Below are 14,671 nucleotides of genomic sequence, written 5' to 3'. Positions count from 1 at the left end.
GGAGACAGAGGAGTTTGCCCTATCTAAGGGCTGTCCTATTCTTTCTCCTGTACAGATTGCAAAGGGCATAAAGTTTGAAAAGCTGCTGTTTGCCCTCTAATATCTGAATAATTGTCTCCTTAATTATCAAAATTTACCTGCAAATTCTTGCTAGAGTGTTCAATTACATTTTGTGGAGATTTATTTAAGAACTTTGTCCTGGATTCACTTAGACATAATTGATAATTATAATTTCTTTTAGCATGCTCCATTTTAAGCAGCGTGTGTGTGCTCTGAACAGTTTGTCAAACTCTGCACAGTTCCTTCAAGGCACTGAACCATGTGCCACTGGATCCTATTCCGAGCGGGGCAAACCAAGGTAGCTCAAACACTCCAGCTGAGATTGACTGGTTCTTCTGACTGGGATCCTGGTCCAGGCCAGTTTGTGGTTCTGGTGGGACTGTTTACGTTCCATAATGGGGCTAAATACTGTTCTACGTAATAAGATTACTGTTGCTAATCTTTGTATAAGTGACCCTTGGACCTGGGTCAGCGCAAGGCAAAACTAAAAATATTTAATGTCATAAACATGCCAGTCTCTGAGCTGACAATGGAAGTGGTGACGGTATGGAGTGCTGCTGGATTGAGGTCTTCCATCCTATACAACCATTGTAACTATCCAGTACCGAAACTCTGAAAATGCCGAGGTACTTCTCAGTATGTTATCCAATAATTTGATGGAGTTACGCAAGTGGGGTTAAGAGAAAGTGCTTAGTGTCATCCCAGCCACTGCTTCATTGACTGACCTTCCTTTTTAAGTTTACAAGTGCGTGTACTTGTTGAAGATTGGACAGTACTCAAATTCCTCATTGAAAGGTGGAATAAGCTTTGGGGTTGAATGGCCTCATTATTAGTTCCTAGGCTCGGAGTCCTTGTGCTTTTCCCAGTTGAGCAGTTTGCAGATTCCTGTTATTTCTGGGTTAACGATTATCTTTGGTGACAGGTCTAACTCTGAAAGTCCGCATAGTACCCAATGAATGTCCACTTTGAGTAAAACATTTTAAGACTTGACTTATCTGTGTATAGATCATACCGGTCAGAGACCTCTATCATAATATTACCATCACTGAGACACACTGAGATATGTTGGAAGCCTGATTTCTCATGTGAAATCGTCAAATGAGTAGCATCAAATGCATTGAGCATGCTCATACAAGAACACAGAAGTCTTTGTCCTGTTCTGTTCGTTAGACCTCTGTCAGGGGCTTATTGTGGAACTGCAAATCAAGACAGTTTTGACCCCAGACTTAAGAACACCTGGTTGGTGGGTCTGAGTTTCACATAGAGTAAGGCGTACTGCAATTGACTACTTAACCTCTGTTAAAGATTAAAGGTTTCAAGAAAGCCTAAGGCAGGTGTGTCATTGGAAATTATTTGCAAAGGAGCCATTGCCTTGAGAAAGCTAAGGGAAAGTGGGCTGTGGGGGTCAGCATCTACAGTTCCATCTGTTAGTGGTTTGTTCTGGATTTTGGCCCTGTCTCAGCTGCTGCATTGTGCAGTGGAAAGCTTTCACCTTCTCTCTGGCGAGCACTCAACCTGTATCATCCAGTGCTCTCAAATCCTGGGTACAGCAGTGTCCAGTGATTTGTACCATTTAATTCTACACACCTGAGTCTTTCAGCTGAAAAGGCACTAGGAGTACTAGATACCCATTGGTATCACCAATACCTAGTTCTGAATCTATTGCTAAATGCAGTCACTGAACCGATCTGATTATAACAACTATCAATTAAAGTTTATAACCGGGGATAACCAGGGTTCTGTCATCAGATGTTCAGTTAATAAACTTAACAGTTCAGTTCTGCACCTGATCTCCGATCTCATCCCTGACTGTCCTACCTCCTTGCTGTTCAATGATACATGGAGGATATCTAAAGCCTTAAGACATTATAGCTTTTGTTCAATGGCAGAAGGTTTCCTTCGGGCACTGAATGTGCATTCCCTTTATTTCTCATATAAAACAGCTCCTGCTTGATGTTGTCCAGTTGTGACCATGAGAAACGTGGGTATTTTAGTCTGGAAAAGAGGCACCCAGAAGGTGCTGTTAGAGGGTATTGAAAAGGCTGACATGGACTTTTCCCAATTAGACAAGGGAACCCTGGCTCCAACTAGTCAAGGTCAACTCCAGCAGGTGGGGTCCCACATATTTTTCTTCAAACAGAATGAGGACTGAGTCGTGGAAACAAAAGTCTTTGAAATAACTGGAGAGTTTGGCTTCTGTCAGTGGCCGAAACAGTGTGTCTAGCCTTCCAGTTGAAAGGGCTATGATGGGTCTGATGGGGCTTCTCGCATTATTCTCTATTGCAGTCTAGGCAGTGAATCCCAGAAATGTTTTTGTCGTTCTTATTTTCTCTCTTTAATCTTTTTCTTTCCCTGAGAAGATCCCAGTGCTGGAAATTCAAGTTAAAATTGTACCTGCTCTCCTTGTGGTAGCAGGTGGAATCTTCTCCTGCACTAACTACTTCACTGTCATCTTCACTGGCGGCGTAGGCAAGAATGGCTCCACCATTGCTGTAAGTGAACTGCAGCTCTCTGGGTGATTCGAGGGGTCGGGATGGTTGTAAGAGGGGTGAAGGGTGTCAGATCAGCATAAGGTGATGTGTAAATAGGCTCACTGACGCAGTGTCCCAACAGACAGATGACCAATCAGAAGACAGATTCAAGAAGAGGGAAGACTGTATTAGGGTGTGGATGTTAAGTGTATATGGACTGTCCAGAAGGCCTTTGATAAGGTCCCTCACAAGTTTTAAAGCACATGAGACAGGCAGTAGCATATAAACATTGATTGGAATTGGTTAGTGGAAAAGAAACCGAGGGTCTTTTTCAGAGTGATGAGTGGAATGCCACAAGGGTCAGAACTTGGGGCCCATATATGAAGCAACCAAATGTAACATTTCCAAGTTTGCTGATAGCATAAAACTAGGCAGGGTTGTGAGGTGGAAGCGAGGAGGCTTCAAAGTGAGTTAGACAAGTTGAGTGAGTGGGCAAACTCATGGCAGATGCGGTACAACGTGCTAAGTAAGTTATATACTTTGGTGTGGACATCCGAAAGACAGTATTATTCAAATAGTGATCTGTTGTGAAGTGTGACTGTATAAAGGGAACTGGGTGTCCCTGTACTTCAATCACTGAAAGGAGACTGGCAGATGCAGCAAGCACTTAGGAAGGTGAATGTATATTGGTCATCATGGGAAGAGGATTTCAGTTCAGAATTATGGGTGTCTTTCTGTAGTTTTCCATTGCTGTGACTGCACCGAGATTATTACATGCAGTTTATGAAGGGGAAATCATGCCTGATTAATCTTCTGGAATATTTTGAGGATGTAACTCTGAAGATGTACAAGGGAGATCCAGTGGATGTAGTGTACCTGGACTTTCAGAAAGCCTTTGATGAAGTCCCACATTGGAGGTTAGTGAGCAAAATTAGGGCACATGGTATTAGGGGCAAAATGCTGACATGAATTGAAAATTGGTTGGCTGACAGGAAACAGTAGTGATAAACGGCTCCCTTTCGGAATGGCAGGTGGTGACCAGTGGTGTGCCGTAGGGATCAGTGCTGGGATCGCAGCTTTTTACAATGGACATTAATGAAACAAGTGAAGGTATTAAAACTAATGTTAGCAAATTTGCTGATGACACAAAACTGGGTGGGAGGGTAAAATGTGAGGAGGATGTTAGGAGAATACAGGGTGACCTGGACAGGCTAGGTGAGTGGATGGATGCATGGCAGATGCAGCTTAATGTGGATAAATGTGTGGTTATCCATTTTGGTGGCAAGAACAGGAAGGCAGATTACTACCTAAATGGAGTTAAGTTAGGTAAAGGGGCAGTACAACGAGAAGGAGGTGTTCTTGTACATTAGTCAATGAAAGCAAGCATACAGATACAGCATGCTGGCCTTCATAACAAGAGGGATTGAGTATAGAAGCAAAGAGGTTCTTCTGCAGCTGCACAGGGCTCTGGTGAGACCGCGCCTGGAGTTATTGTGTGCAGTTCTGGTCTCCAAATTTGAGGAAAGATATTCTGGCTATTGAGGGAGTGCAGCGTAGGTTCACGAGGTCAATTCCTGGAATGGCGGGATTACCTTACACTGAAAGATTGGAGTGACTGGACTTGTATACGCTTGAGTTTAGAAGGCTGAGAGGGGATCTGATTGAAACGTACAAGATTATTAAAGGATTGGACACACTGGAGGCAGGAAGCATGTTTCCGCTGATGGGTGAGTCCCGAACCAGTGGACACAGTTTAAAAATAAGGGGTAGGTCACTTAGAACAGAGTTGAGGAGAAACTTCTTCACCCAGAGAGTGGTGGGTGTATGGAATGCTGTGCCCCAGAAGGCAGTGGAGACTAAGTCTCTGGATACTTTCAAGAAAGAGATGGATAGAGCTCTTAAGGATAGTGGGATCAAGGGTTATAAGGATAAGGCAGGAACAGGATACTGATTGTGATGATCAGCCATGTTCATAATGAATGGTGGTGCTGGCTCAAAGGGCTGAATGGCCTACTCCTGCACCTATTGTCCAATGGTGTCCACACCTAAGAGAGGATGTGCTTGCCATCAAGGGAGTGCAGCAGAGCTTCACCAGGCTGATTCTGGGGATGGCAGGAGAAGAAAGTGGAAATATGGCATTGAGATTGAGAATCAGCCATTATCTTATTGAACTGTGGAACTGGCTTGAAGCCTGAGTAGCCTATTGCAATAATTTCTGTTTCTGTGAAGAAATGGGAGGGGGAAGAGCATTTGAGAAGATATAAATGAATTGTTGGATCCAATGAAAGGTGAGATCAGACAGACCTAACTGATTCTGATGATCTCAGCAGGAGCACTGAGTGGCTGCTCTATAATCAAGCAGTTCAGAGATAGTCAAGGTTGTGGTGCTGGAAAAGCACAGCAGGTCAGGCAGCATCCGGGGAGCAGGAAAATCGGCCTTTTGGGCATAAGCCCTTCATCAGGAATCTTATATCCGAAACGTCGATTCTTCTACTCCTCAGATGCTGCCTGACTTGCTGTGCCTTCCCAGCACCACACACTACTCTGATCTCCAGCATCTGCAGTCCTCACTTTTTCCTAATTCAGAGATAGGTACCTCTGGAGCCAGTAGAACATAAATCTGAGCCTTATGCTATATTGCAGTGGTTGTGTCCCTACCTCTGAACCACGCTGTCTGGGTTCAAGTCCCACTTGCTGCAGAGATATGTAATAACATGACTGAACAGGTTGATTAGAAAATATATATTTATGAATTCCCTGCAAACCTGCAATGCTGTTTGACCTATATCAAGTCATGAAATGGTCAGGGCTACATTAAGCTTGGAGCAGTGGCATTGTTACACCAAAGCATGACCAGGGTGAAGGAGCTGCAGAATGTGACATTTAGTGCTGCTATTTGTTCCTGTTCGGATTACAGAATCATATTGGAGAGAGACCCTGAAGAAAAAGGAGCTAAGTTAGATAGAGCTGTCCAGTTGTGAAGGAGCAGTGATGGAGGGCCAGAAAATGCTGGGAATTACAAAGTTAGTGGACGTCTGGAAGTGGTCTGTTCAAAATTTCTGACTGCACAATTATTTCATTTCCACAGTCATGTTTTACTGCAGTGTCTAGATTGGAGTGTATCTTGTGTATTGAATAATTGTATCTGCTCCCTGCGCAGGTATTTATATAGGATATGCAATGACACTGTTAGTAATGTATCATTGTATTTTACAGGGTACAAGTGTGCTGTCACCATTCCTACATATAGGCGCAGTTATAACGCTGGCATTGATGATCTACAAGAAATCTACCAGCCGGCTTTTTGAGAATAATCCCTGCCTCTACATTCTTGCTTTTGGCTTTGTGTCTGCAAAAATAACCAATAAATTAGTGGTATGTACTCTTCCCTGGAGGCAGTTACTGTCCTCCCCCCACACACAGCTTGACCATAGTCTGCCTGACCAAATGAACTGATGCTCAAGAAAGCAATCCTGAATAATCACTGAAATGTTATCTATTGCTGATAGACTGCACATGGGCAGCTACTGTACGACTGTAAGGCAGTTGACCTATCCTCATTAACACTATGTCCCTACTCCCATGCCCCTGTCCCCCCACCCCACCCAACATCTTAGAAATTGGTTGCTTGGTAAAGGCTCCCAGAACCTATTGCCTGATGCTGAAGAAGTTGTGCTTAATTTATGGATGTATCAACAGCATCTTATTTGATAATATTCTCAAAAGATTGTGGGTTCAGATTCCACTCCAGAGACTTAATGATTTAATCTAGGCTAACACTCCAGTGCAGTACTTTCTGGGGTGCAGGATTTCAACTCTCCAGTGAATTTAAAGATCCTGTGGAACCTACTTCAGAGTGGGCTGTTCTTCCAACATCCTGACTGATACTTACTCCTTAAACCAGGTCGTTTTCATTACCGCATTGTGACGGCTTTCCATGCACAAACTGCTAGATCTCCTCCATTATAACACAATAATTGACTACACTTCAAAAGCATTTTACTGACTGTGAAGCACTTTGGTGAATTCTGAAAGGAAAGTTTTATCAGGTGCTGATCTGCACCCCTTCATTTTGTACCCTGGTCTCACTGACATTTTATGAGTGGCTCAGTAGAAGTACAGGTGTTTACTTGTTCATCTCGTGATGTTGCATTGCGAATGTTGGAACCAGCAACTGTTATTTTAAAGCCACTGCAGATCAAGTGAATAGATCCTTGCTTCTGATTTCAGGTGGCTCACATGACAAAAAGTGAGATGCATTTGCAGGACACAGCCTTTGTTGGGCCAGGACTCCTCTTCTTGGACCAGTACTTCAACAGTTTTATAAATGAGTACTTGGTGCTCTGGATTGCGTTGGTAAGTGAGTAGAGCCTCCTGACTAAACTGGAGTTTCATTTCTCACTTCCAGATACTTCTAAACTGGCTATAGATTCAAATTAGTACCACTGATTATCGCTATTTTTATCCTTCGTGTGATTTTCCACAGTAAATATAAAGTTTACTATTGAAGTCTGTGACGATCTTGTGACATTTGGATAGCCCCAGCTGTTAAATTGCTATTTAAAAATCGGCTAGAATAGCAATGATATAATCCGTTATGCGGTATAAGAATGGGCAACGGTTTGAAAAAAATATTACCAAGGCTATGACTTGGGAGGTCTGTGCTGTCTGGGACTTGTGTGAAGCTTGAGAGAAGGATCATCCAAAACAAAGTTGTGAAAAGTCATCCTGGAGATGGGTGGGTAGGGTCAGTTGGAGAGACCAAGGGGAACCAATGAGCATTGACTCGGGGAATCTGGTGTCAGTGGGATATCTCTGCTCAGTATTTCTTGTTATAGGAAGCCCGATTCTGACTTAAACTTCAAAACTGCGCTTGCTGCTGTGTCATGGAGATCTGGATTTACAAATGTATTGATGTTTATGTTGTACCTGGGTCTGTATTCTTTTTCCAAGGGCCCAGAACGCAGTTTGTCAAATGCTTACCTTCATTCAAAGAATAGGGGTTCACCATTCGAGGATGTTTCATAAAAGGAATATTCAGGCTGATGTGAGGGGTGTTTAGAATGTCCATGTGACGGCAGATTAGTAGATCCCAGAGTTCCTCAAGGCTTTTCTTCCTTTATTGTACAGTCGCATCATCCATAACTGAGTGACGAGCAGTGTCACCAGCCAGCATGTGGCACTGGAACAACCAACAATTAATGCTGTGGTAGTAGAACTCCGCATACCGTCATCCCTCAGTCTGACCCCAAACTCACAAGACTCCTCACCCTGCATTTGAAGCAGTTATAGAACAGTACAGCATAGAATCATAGAGATGTACAGCATGGAAACAGACCCTTCGGTCCAACCCGTCCATGCCGACCAGATATCCCAACCCAATCTAGTCCATTGAAACTGTTTCCTGTCTCTTCTCCATAAACCATAACAGTAATTGCCCTTGTTTAATCTATGCTAGCCCGATACCAAAATCAACCACTAGAGAGATCAATAGCCTGGAGCACATTCCCAGCTGACTCCCAGAGCAAACCTCCATCTCGGTCATCAGGCCTTCCTGCAGTCTCATTTGGGTGTGGGATGGGATTGGTGGCTGATTGGATAGTGCCTGTGATGACCAGCTGGTCTGACGACAAAGTCGGTTTACTCTAGCTGTTGATCTTGAACATTTGTAAGTTTTCTGTTGACCAGACCTTGTTAAAGACGCAATGCAGCCTCTCATCTGACAGACTCTAGTAATGCAGCATGCTTTAGGTTAAGTTCTGTTAGAGGCCCTCTTCATAACCTGCCTGCATCATATAAAATGGAACTGCAGCTCTGTGCTGCTGGTTTGGCTGATGGTACTGAAGGTCAGGGTTTAGATCAGAGTGGTGCTGGAAAAGCACAGTAGGTCAGGCAGCATCCAAGGAGCAGGAAAATTGAAAAGGCTTTTGCCCAAAATGTCAATTTTCCTGCTCCTTGGATGCTGCCTGACCTGCTGTGCTTTTCCAGCACCACTCTGATCTAAACTCTGGTTTCCAGCATCTGTAGCCCTCCCTTTCGCCTGGTACTGAAGGTCAGCATGGTGACATTTTTACATGGGGCTGCTGAATAGACATTGAACCTAGTGAAGGGATGTTCCTTGATACCTCTGTGACTTACTGTTCTGCAAGATTCCTTAGTACTTGGCTTTTTTTAATGTCACAAGATTGTAGGTTCACACTTGTAGTGGTATGGATGAAGATTCTTGCTAACAGCATAGGGAGGTTGATAAAGTTACATGTTCAGTGACTAAGGAACCACTGCTTTCATTTTCTCACTAATGTTTTTCCTCTCTTCTTTGGCCCGCAGGTCTGGTCTCTCTTTGACTTAATCCGTTACTCAGTGGGTGTTTGCAATCAGATCGCTTCTCACCTTCACATTAATATCTTCAAAATCAGCCCCTCCTCCTTCCCACCAGCCACCTTACAGGAACAGAATCATCACAAGTGACTTAACCATTGTGCTTGACATGAGGGACTGCAGCACACGATTGAGGGAATGTCCGTAGAAAAATATGGAATTGGGAGAAAAAGTGAACAAGTTATTAACTTATGATTCAATCATTGTGTGCACTTTTTTGTTTTGTTTTGGCCTCAGTTTCTGAATTAAGCCTAACACTCCTAAACTTAGACTGTGATGGGAAGGACTGACTTGCTACAGCATACATGTCTCCCTGTAACATTGGCAGCTCAGCAACAAACAGTATGTGTGTCTCCTTTGTACGGACCTGAACAAACACAAGATGCACTGTTGTGTTCAGTCTTTTCTTCAGGCCTTTTGGTCTGATGAAACCACTGACTGTCCACAGGTCTGTGGGCAACGTTCCTGGTTTGGGAATGAGTTTAATTGTTCTCCTGGAACCTAACTATGTTTTGGAAAAGTCAGATAAGCCATATTGCAGGTGAGGCACTGCAGAAAGGGATTTTGTGCCAAGCAGGAACCTGACGGCAACTATCAGGTAATTGGACTACTGTGGAAATGAGAACTACGGAAACTTGGTTGTCTCAACTTTTACAGCCTAACAGGGTCACCGTGAAATTTAAAGGATGCGAATGAGGTGCAGGAATCTGTGATGTCCGAGGATTGAAAAGATTTTGCAATGCATTATTTATAATGTGCGTCCCAAATTCACCAATAACGCTGTCTGAGATGCTGCTGTTAACTGCTCCAACTGGACAGAAGTGAGTGATTGAAAGAAGGGCCTAATTCTGGGCTGAACTGGCACTTTAAGGAGCAGAACCTTTGTAACATGTTTACTTTTTCCACTGTGCTTTATTGCTATGTTTTTTCACAATCTTTGTGTGTCAGTTTTCATAAAAATAATGCTTTCAGTTTCAAAACTGGTTATCTGGATGATCCAGTATTCCTGTAACTTTTCACCCTGCCCTGATAGATATGTTGCTCTAAAGGTCTGCCTACATGTTGATAACTAGTGAACAGGGCCCAGAGGACATTTCTGCTTTGAAATTCCATCAAAGGAATTAATTCATTACATTCACAGAGGAGCCTGCACTGAGCAGTCTTAACTTTTGAGGAATTCTTCAATAAATCAAATATTCTCATTACTTGAAAGTAAGCGTAGCATTTTAACCCCTGCAAACAGTTTTTGTGGTTGTGCTGTTTTGGTTTTATTGTAGCTAAATATCACTGAAACTTGGACAATGCCAAGCTGCCAGTGGACACTGAGCAGACACTTAAATAACCTGGTCCTCTTCAACTGCTTATCTGAAGTCCTGTAGAATTATTCTTCATGTCAGTGAGCTTAAATTAAGAATATTTACCGTGAGAGATAAGTTAGTGCTTTTTTTGAAAAAAGTGACCCTCCATGATGTGAAGGTTTGTGGCAAGGAAGATTTTATCCATCTCAATATAAAATGAGCTTGTCAGTCTTTACCTCACAGATGGGTATATTAAGGCCTCAGTGTTTGACTATCAATTTGAAGGTAGCTCTGTAGATCCCAGTGCTGTGCCTCTGACACGTGCTGGAATGGTATGAGGATTAGTGATGACAAGCTAAAGCCTGCAGTGAGATTCCAGGGCAATACCCAGGCTTTCCAACCAATGAGAGGAAGACGTAGCAGCTGAAAGGCTTCAAATATTTAATCAGTGAACGCTTCAACATTGTTTCTCACCTTCATTACACAGACAACAATGTGCAGCTCTGACAACCTGGCATGAGTAACTTGGTGTTTGCTTACTTCCAGAGTGCGTCACACTTGTTTTGCTAATGAAGTGTGATCAGTTCTTATGTCAGTTGTCTGGACCTGCTGTTGTATAAGAGGACATTGCCACCCGTGCTTCAGTGCACAGCTAACGTTTTGTTTTCATCAGCATTGGTGCTGGAGTTTGCAGGTTTAGTGTGTGAGCACTTTAAAAGAAACTGTGGGTTTGCCTGTGCCAGCACAGATCGTTGCCTGTAGGACACAGTATAGAGGAAAGGTGCAATAAAGTTAACTTGTTTCTGCACACACCTATGCTCAGTAAGAGCTTTGCCATATACCTGCTCTTGTGCTGATGAATCAGACCAGGAAAACTGGCAAGAGGTAGAAGCAAGATTACATTGCATCTCTAATCTAAACTTGCCAAGCTTTTGATAGCAGTGAGTTTTGGTTGAACTAGAAAATTATGTAAACTCTTCATAACTATCACACAGTAACTGGAGAACACAAGTTTGTTCCTCCTGAATCCCCTGTGGACATTGATCCACACGAGTTTGATTTTTCCAGTAAGTAACTTCTGAGTTTAAACTAGATGGCTATATTTTCTCATGAAATAATTTTGATAAATATGCATTTGCAAAGCATATACTTTTTTGCTTTTTGAGCTTTTGTTTGAGCATTTACTGCTCCCAGTATTGTGAATCGTACAGGGCTGTGGCTGATTGATAGTATATGGTATTACATTAACCTGTGACTCTGAAGTTAAATGACTTGAGTTATCTTAGACATTTAAGATTTTCTGTTATTATGTGAATTAACATCTTAATACAGTCTAGATGCTGGGCACACAGCCAGTTCGTGTCAGTGAAAAGGTCCAAACTTGGCAAGAAATTAACATGAGTACAATGTCTGTGGTACCATTTACAATGGGTTGTTGTCTTGAAATAACATTGAGCAGTTGCCAACTAAGTATTATGGTTGGATTTCTGTCAGTATTTTGTAAACCCTGTGTGCAATGTGCCTGTGTCCTGAATTGTGTTCACATATATCGATGGAGATACAAGGGAGACAAATCTCTGTAAATGTGATGGGGTTCACTTTAATTAGTTGTTAGTAGTGAAACTGCACTCCTGACATCACAAACCCAGCCACAGCCTTGTGTCTCACCGTATTTAATGTCAGATAAGAGTCATAAAATTAACCAAAGCATTTCTCTTTCCCTTGCTCTCTTTCTTGGGCTTAACTGTTCATGCATAAAGTATTATAATTCAAAGAATCTGAGCTCTTATGCAACAAGAATGATTCAATGAAATGTTGTGTGACAGCTCCTGCAACACACCAGTTCGTTCACTTGGAGCAACTGAATATAATGGAAAATTAATTTGTTTTTTGCAGAAATCTTGTTTGTTTTGTGAACAGATGGTTCTCATCTAATTTTGCCTTTTAGTGTAACTCTTGATTTTACTCCATGCTTAACTGTAATTTTCTGTTCTTTCTAAATAAAAGTAAATGCCAAGTGCTGGTGTAAATAAAAATTGTTCTATTCATGTTAAATGTATCTTGTGGCTACATTCTTTACATTGATATCTATCCCTAATCCACTTTCTGTTTCATCTTCCTCACCGATAAACTGCTTCTCTAACTCTGGGCTCGTGTTGATTTCTCTCTCTGCACTCATTGGTCAAGCTGGTGAGTTGTCAATGTTTTTCTTTATTCCCTCCCCCCCTCAATCACTACCAGAAATGTGTCTGAAATACAGTTTGGAATCTGCAACCTGAACCTGATCTGGCTTCTAGATGACTCCAGTCCCACAGGAAGTGTTGGAAACTTCATGCCCTCAGTGATGCTGGATGTGGCTTTGCTGACATTGTGTAAATAATGTGGGTGGGCCAAATTAAACTGTTTCAAGCAATTGTCAGTTGGTTAAACTGCTTGATGGTACAAAAATATTTGGTGTTCCAACAGAGGATCTGTTTCCAGTGGACATCAACACGTCAGGTTGGCAATATAAATGTAGGCCCATAAATATTAGATTAGATTAGATTAGATTACTTACAGTGTGGAAACAGGCCCTTCGGCCCAACAAGTCCACACTGACCCACCGAAGTGCAACCCACCCATACCCCTACATATACCCCGTACCTAACACTACGGGCAATTTAGCATGGCCAATTCACCTGACCCGCACATCTTTGGAATGTGGGAGGAAACCGGAGCACCCGGAGAAAACCCACGCAGACACGGGGAGAACGTGCAAACTCCACACAGTCAGTCACCAGAGGCGGCCAAGCTGAAAAAGTTTGGAAACTGTTCCAGTGAAAATTGAAGTAGTGAGCCTGTTTTTTTTTCTCTCGTTTCATCACCCTGTCTCATTGCATCATCTTCAACATATCTCCACCTAGTTTTGTCATCTACAAAATTTGGATATATCACATCTTGCCCAGACACCCAAGTTATTGATTTGTGAGCGCAGAGTTCTGATCTTTGCAGTTCTCTCACAACCTGCCAACCTCCCCATGACCCATTTATTCTCCATACTAAAACGAAGAACTGGGGAATGCTGGAGGTCCGTTACACAAAACCAAAAGTGCTGGAGAAACTCAGCAGATCTTGCAGCAGCTGGGGAGAGAAAACCTTTCCTGTAGTATAGATGTTGAATGTGGATTTGGGGGATGGGGAGGAGGGGGATGGAGATGAGGAAAGGAGCAAATGGAGTGGGGGCCCAAAGAGAGAGAAAATGTTAGGCAGACCATGAAATGAGGCTCTAACCCAGGGAAGATCCAAACCTAGACAGGTGAGAGTGAGTGAAAATGGCTTAGCTTACTGAAAACAGCTCTTGTCATGAAGGGACATTTGTGGTGAGGGTAGGGGGTTGGGGGTCAGGAGGAGGGGGTGAATATACCTGCAAGGAGGTGTTCACGTTCTAAAATTATTAAACTTAAATGTGTTGCCAAACTCCTGAAGGCTGTAATGTCCCCAAGCACAAGGTGAGGTATTGCTTTTCTAAAATGGGCGGCACGGTGGTTAGCACTGCTGCCTCACAGCGCCAGAGACCTGGGTTCAATTCCCGACTCAGGCAACTGTCTGTGTGGAGTTTGCACATTCTCCCTGTGTCTGCGTGGGTTTCCTCCCACAGTCCAAAAAATGTGAATTGGCCATGCTAAACTGACCATAGTGTTAGGTGAAGGGATAAATGTAGGGGAATGGGTGAGTTGTGCTTCGGCGGGTCGGTGTGGACTTGTTGGGCAGAAGGGCCTGTTTCCACACTAAGTTTAATCTAATCTCAAAAAAAATACTGCAGCAGGTTGAGGCAAAAATAAATACATCAAAGTTAGGAGCAGGAGTAGTGCATTTGGCCCCTTGACTCTGCTGCTGCATTCAGTATGATCATGGTTAACCATTGATTTTAGTGCCCTAACCCTGCCATTCCCCCATATCCCTTGTTTTGACTTCAACTACTTTCCATGACACTAAATTCCCGATTCATCATTCTTTGGGTGAAGAAATTTTTTCTCAAAACATTTAGGGACAGGAGGTAAACTTATGACTCCAGTTCTGGAATCTCTTCCCCCTCGCCCCACAATCACGAACATCCTTCCTGCATCCAATCTGTTCAGTCTAGTAACAATTTTATCAGTCTCGTGAGACCTCTCCTCCATCTTTCTAAATTCTAAGGACACAATCCGAATCAACTCCATCTGTCCTCATATGGCAGTCCTGCTAACCCAGGAATCAATTTTGTAAACTTGACTGCACTCCCTCAATAGCAATGACATCCTCAAGACAAGGAGACAGAAACTGCACGCAACATTGCAGATGTGGCCTCACCACTGTCTTGATTGCAGCAAGGCATCTTTGTTACTGAATTCGAATCCTCTCCCTATGAAGGCCAACATGCAGCTTGCTGCCTTTACTGCCTGCTGCACCTGCATGTTTACTTTCAATGTTGAAAAGTGTGGCACT

The 14,671-nt window shown here is 42.9% G+C and overlaps 1 protein-coding gene across 1 annotated transcript in view; it reads left to right on the top strand.

Annotated features, from left to right (window-relative positions):
• Positions 1-12,262, top strand: part of LOC132828475 (choline/ethanolaminephosphotransferase 1-like) — a 37,762-nt gene extending 25,500 nt beyond the window's left edge. The window contains exons 5-8 of the mRNA XM_060845639.1: positions 2,421-2,552; positions 5,748-5,906; positions 6,762-6,887; positions 8,859-12,262. Coding sequence (XP_060701622.1) covers positions 2,421-2,552; positions 5,748-5,906; positions 6,762-6,887; positions 8,859-8,999 — 558 coding nt within the window. The 3' untranslated portion in view covers positions 9,000-12,262. The remainder of the gene's footprint in view (positions 1-2,420; positions 2,553-5,747; positions 5,907-6,761; positions 6,888-8,858) is intronic.
• Positions 12,263-14,671: the final 2,409 nt, after the last annotated feature.

Source organism: Hemiscyllium ocellatum, chromosome 26 (assembly GCF_020745735.1).
Source record: "Hemiscyllium ocellatum isolate sHemOce1 chromosome 26, sHemOce1.pat.X.cur, whole genome shotgun sequence".
Lineage (NCBI taxonomy): Eukaryota > Metazoa > Chordata > Chondrichthyes > Orectolobiformes > Hemiscylliidae > Hemiscyllium > Hemiscyllium ocellatum.
The sequence above is the reverse complement of the archived record's forward strand: the minus strand, read 5'-3'. Positions and strand labels throughout refer to the sequence as shown.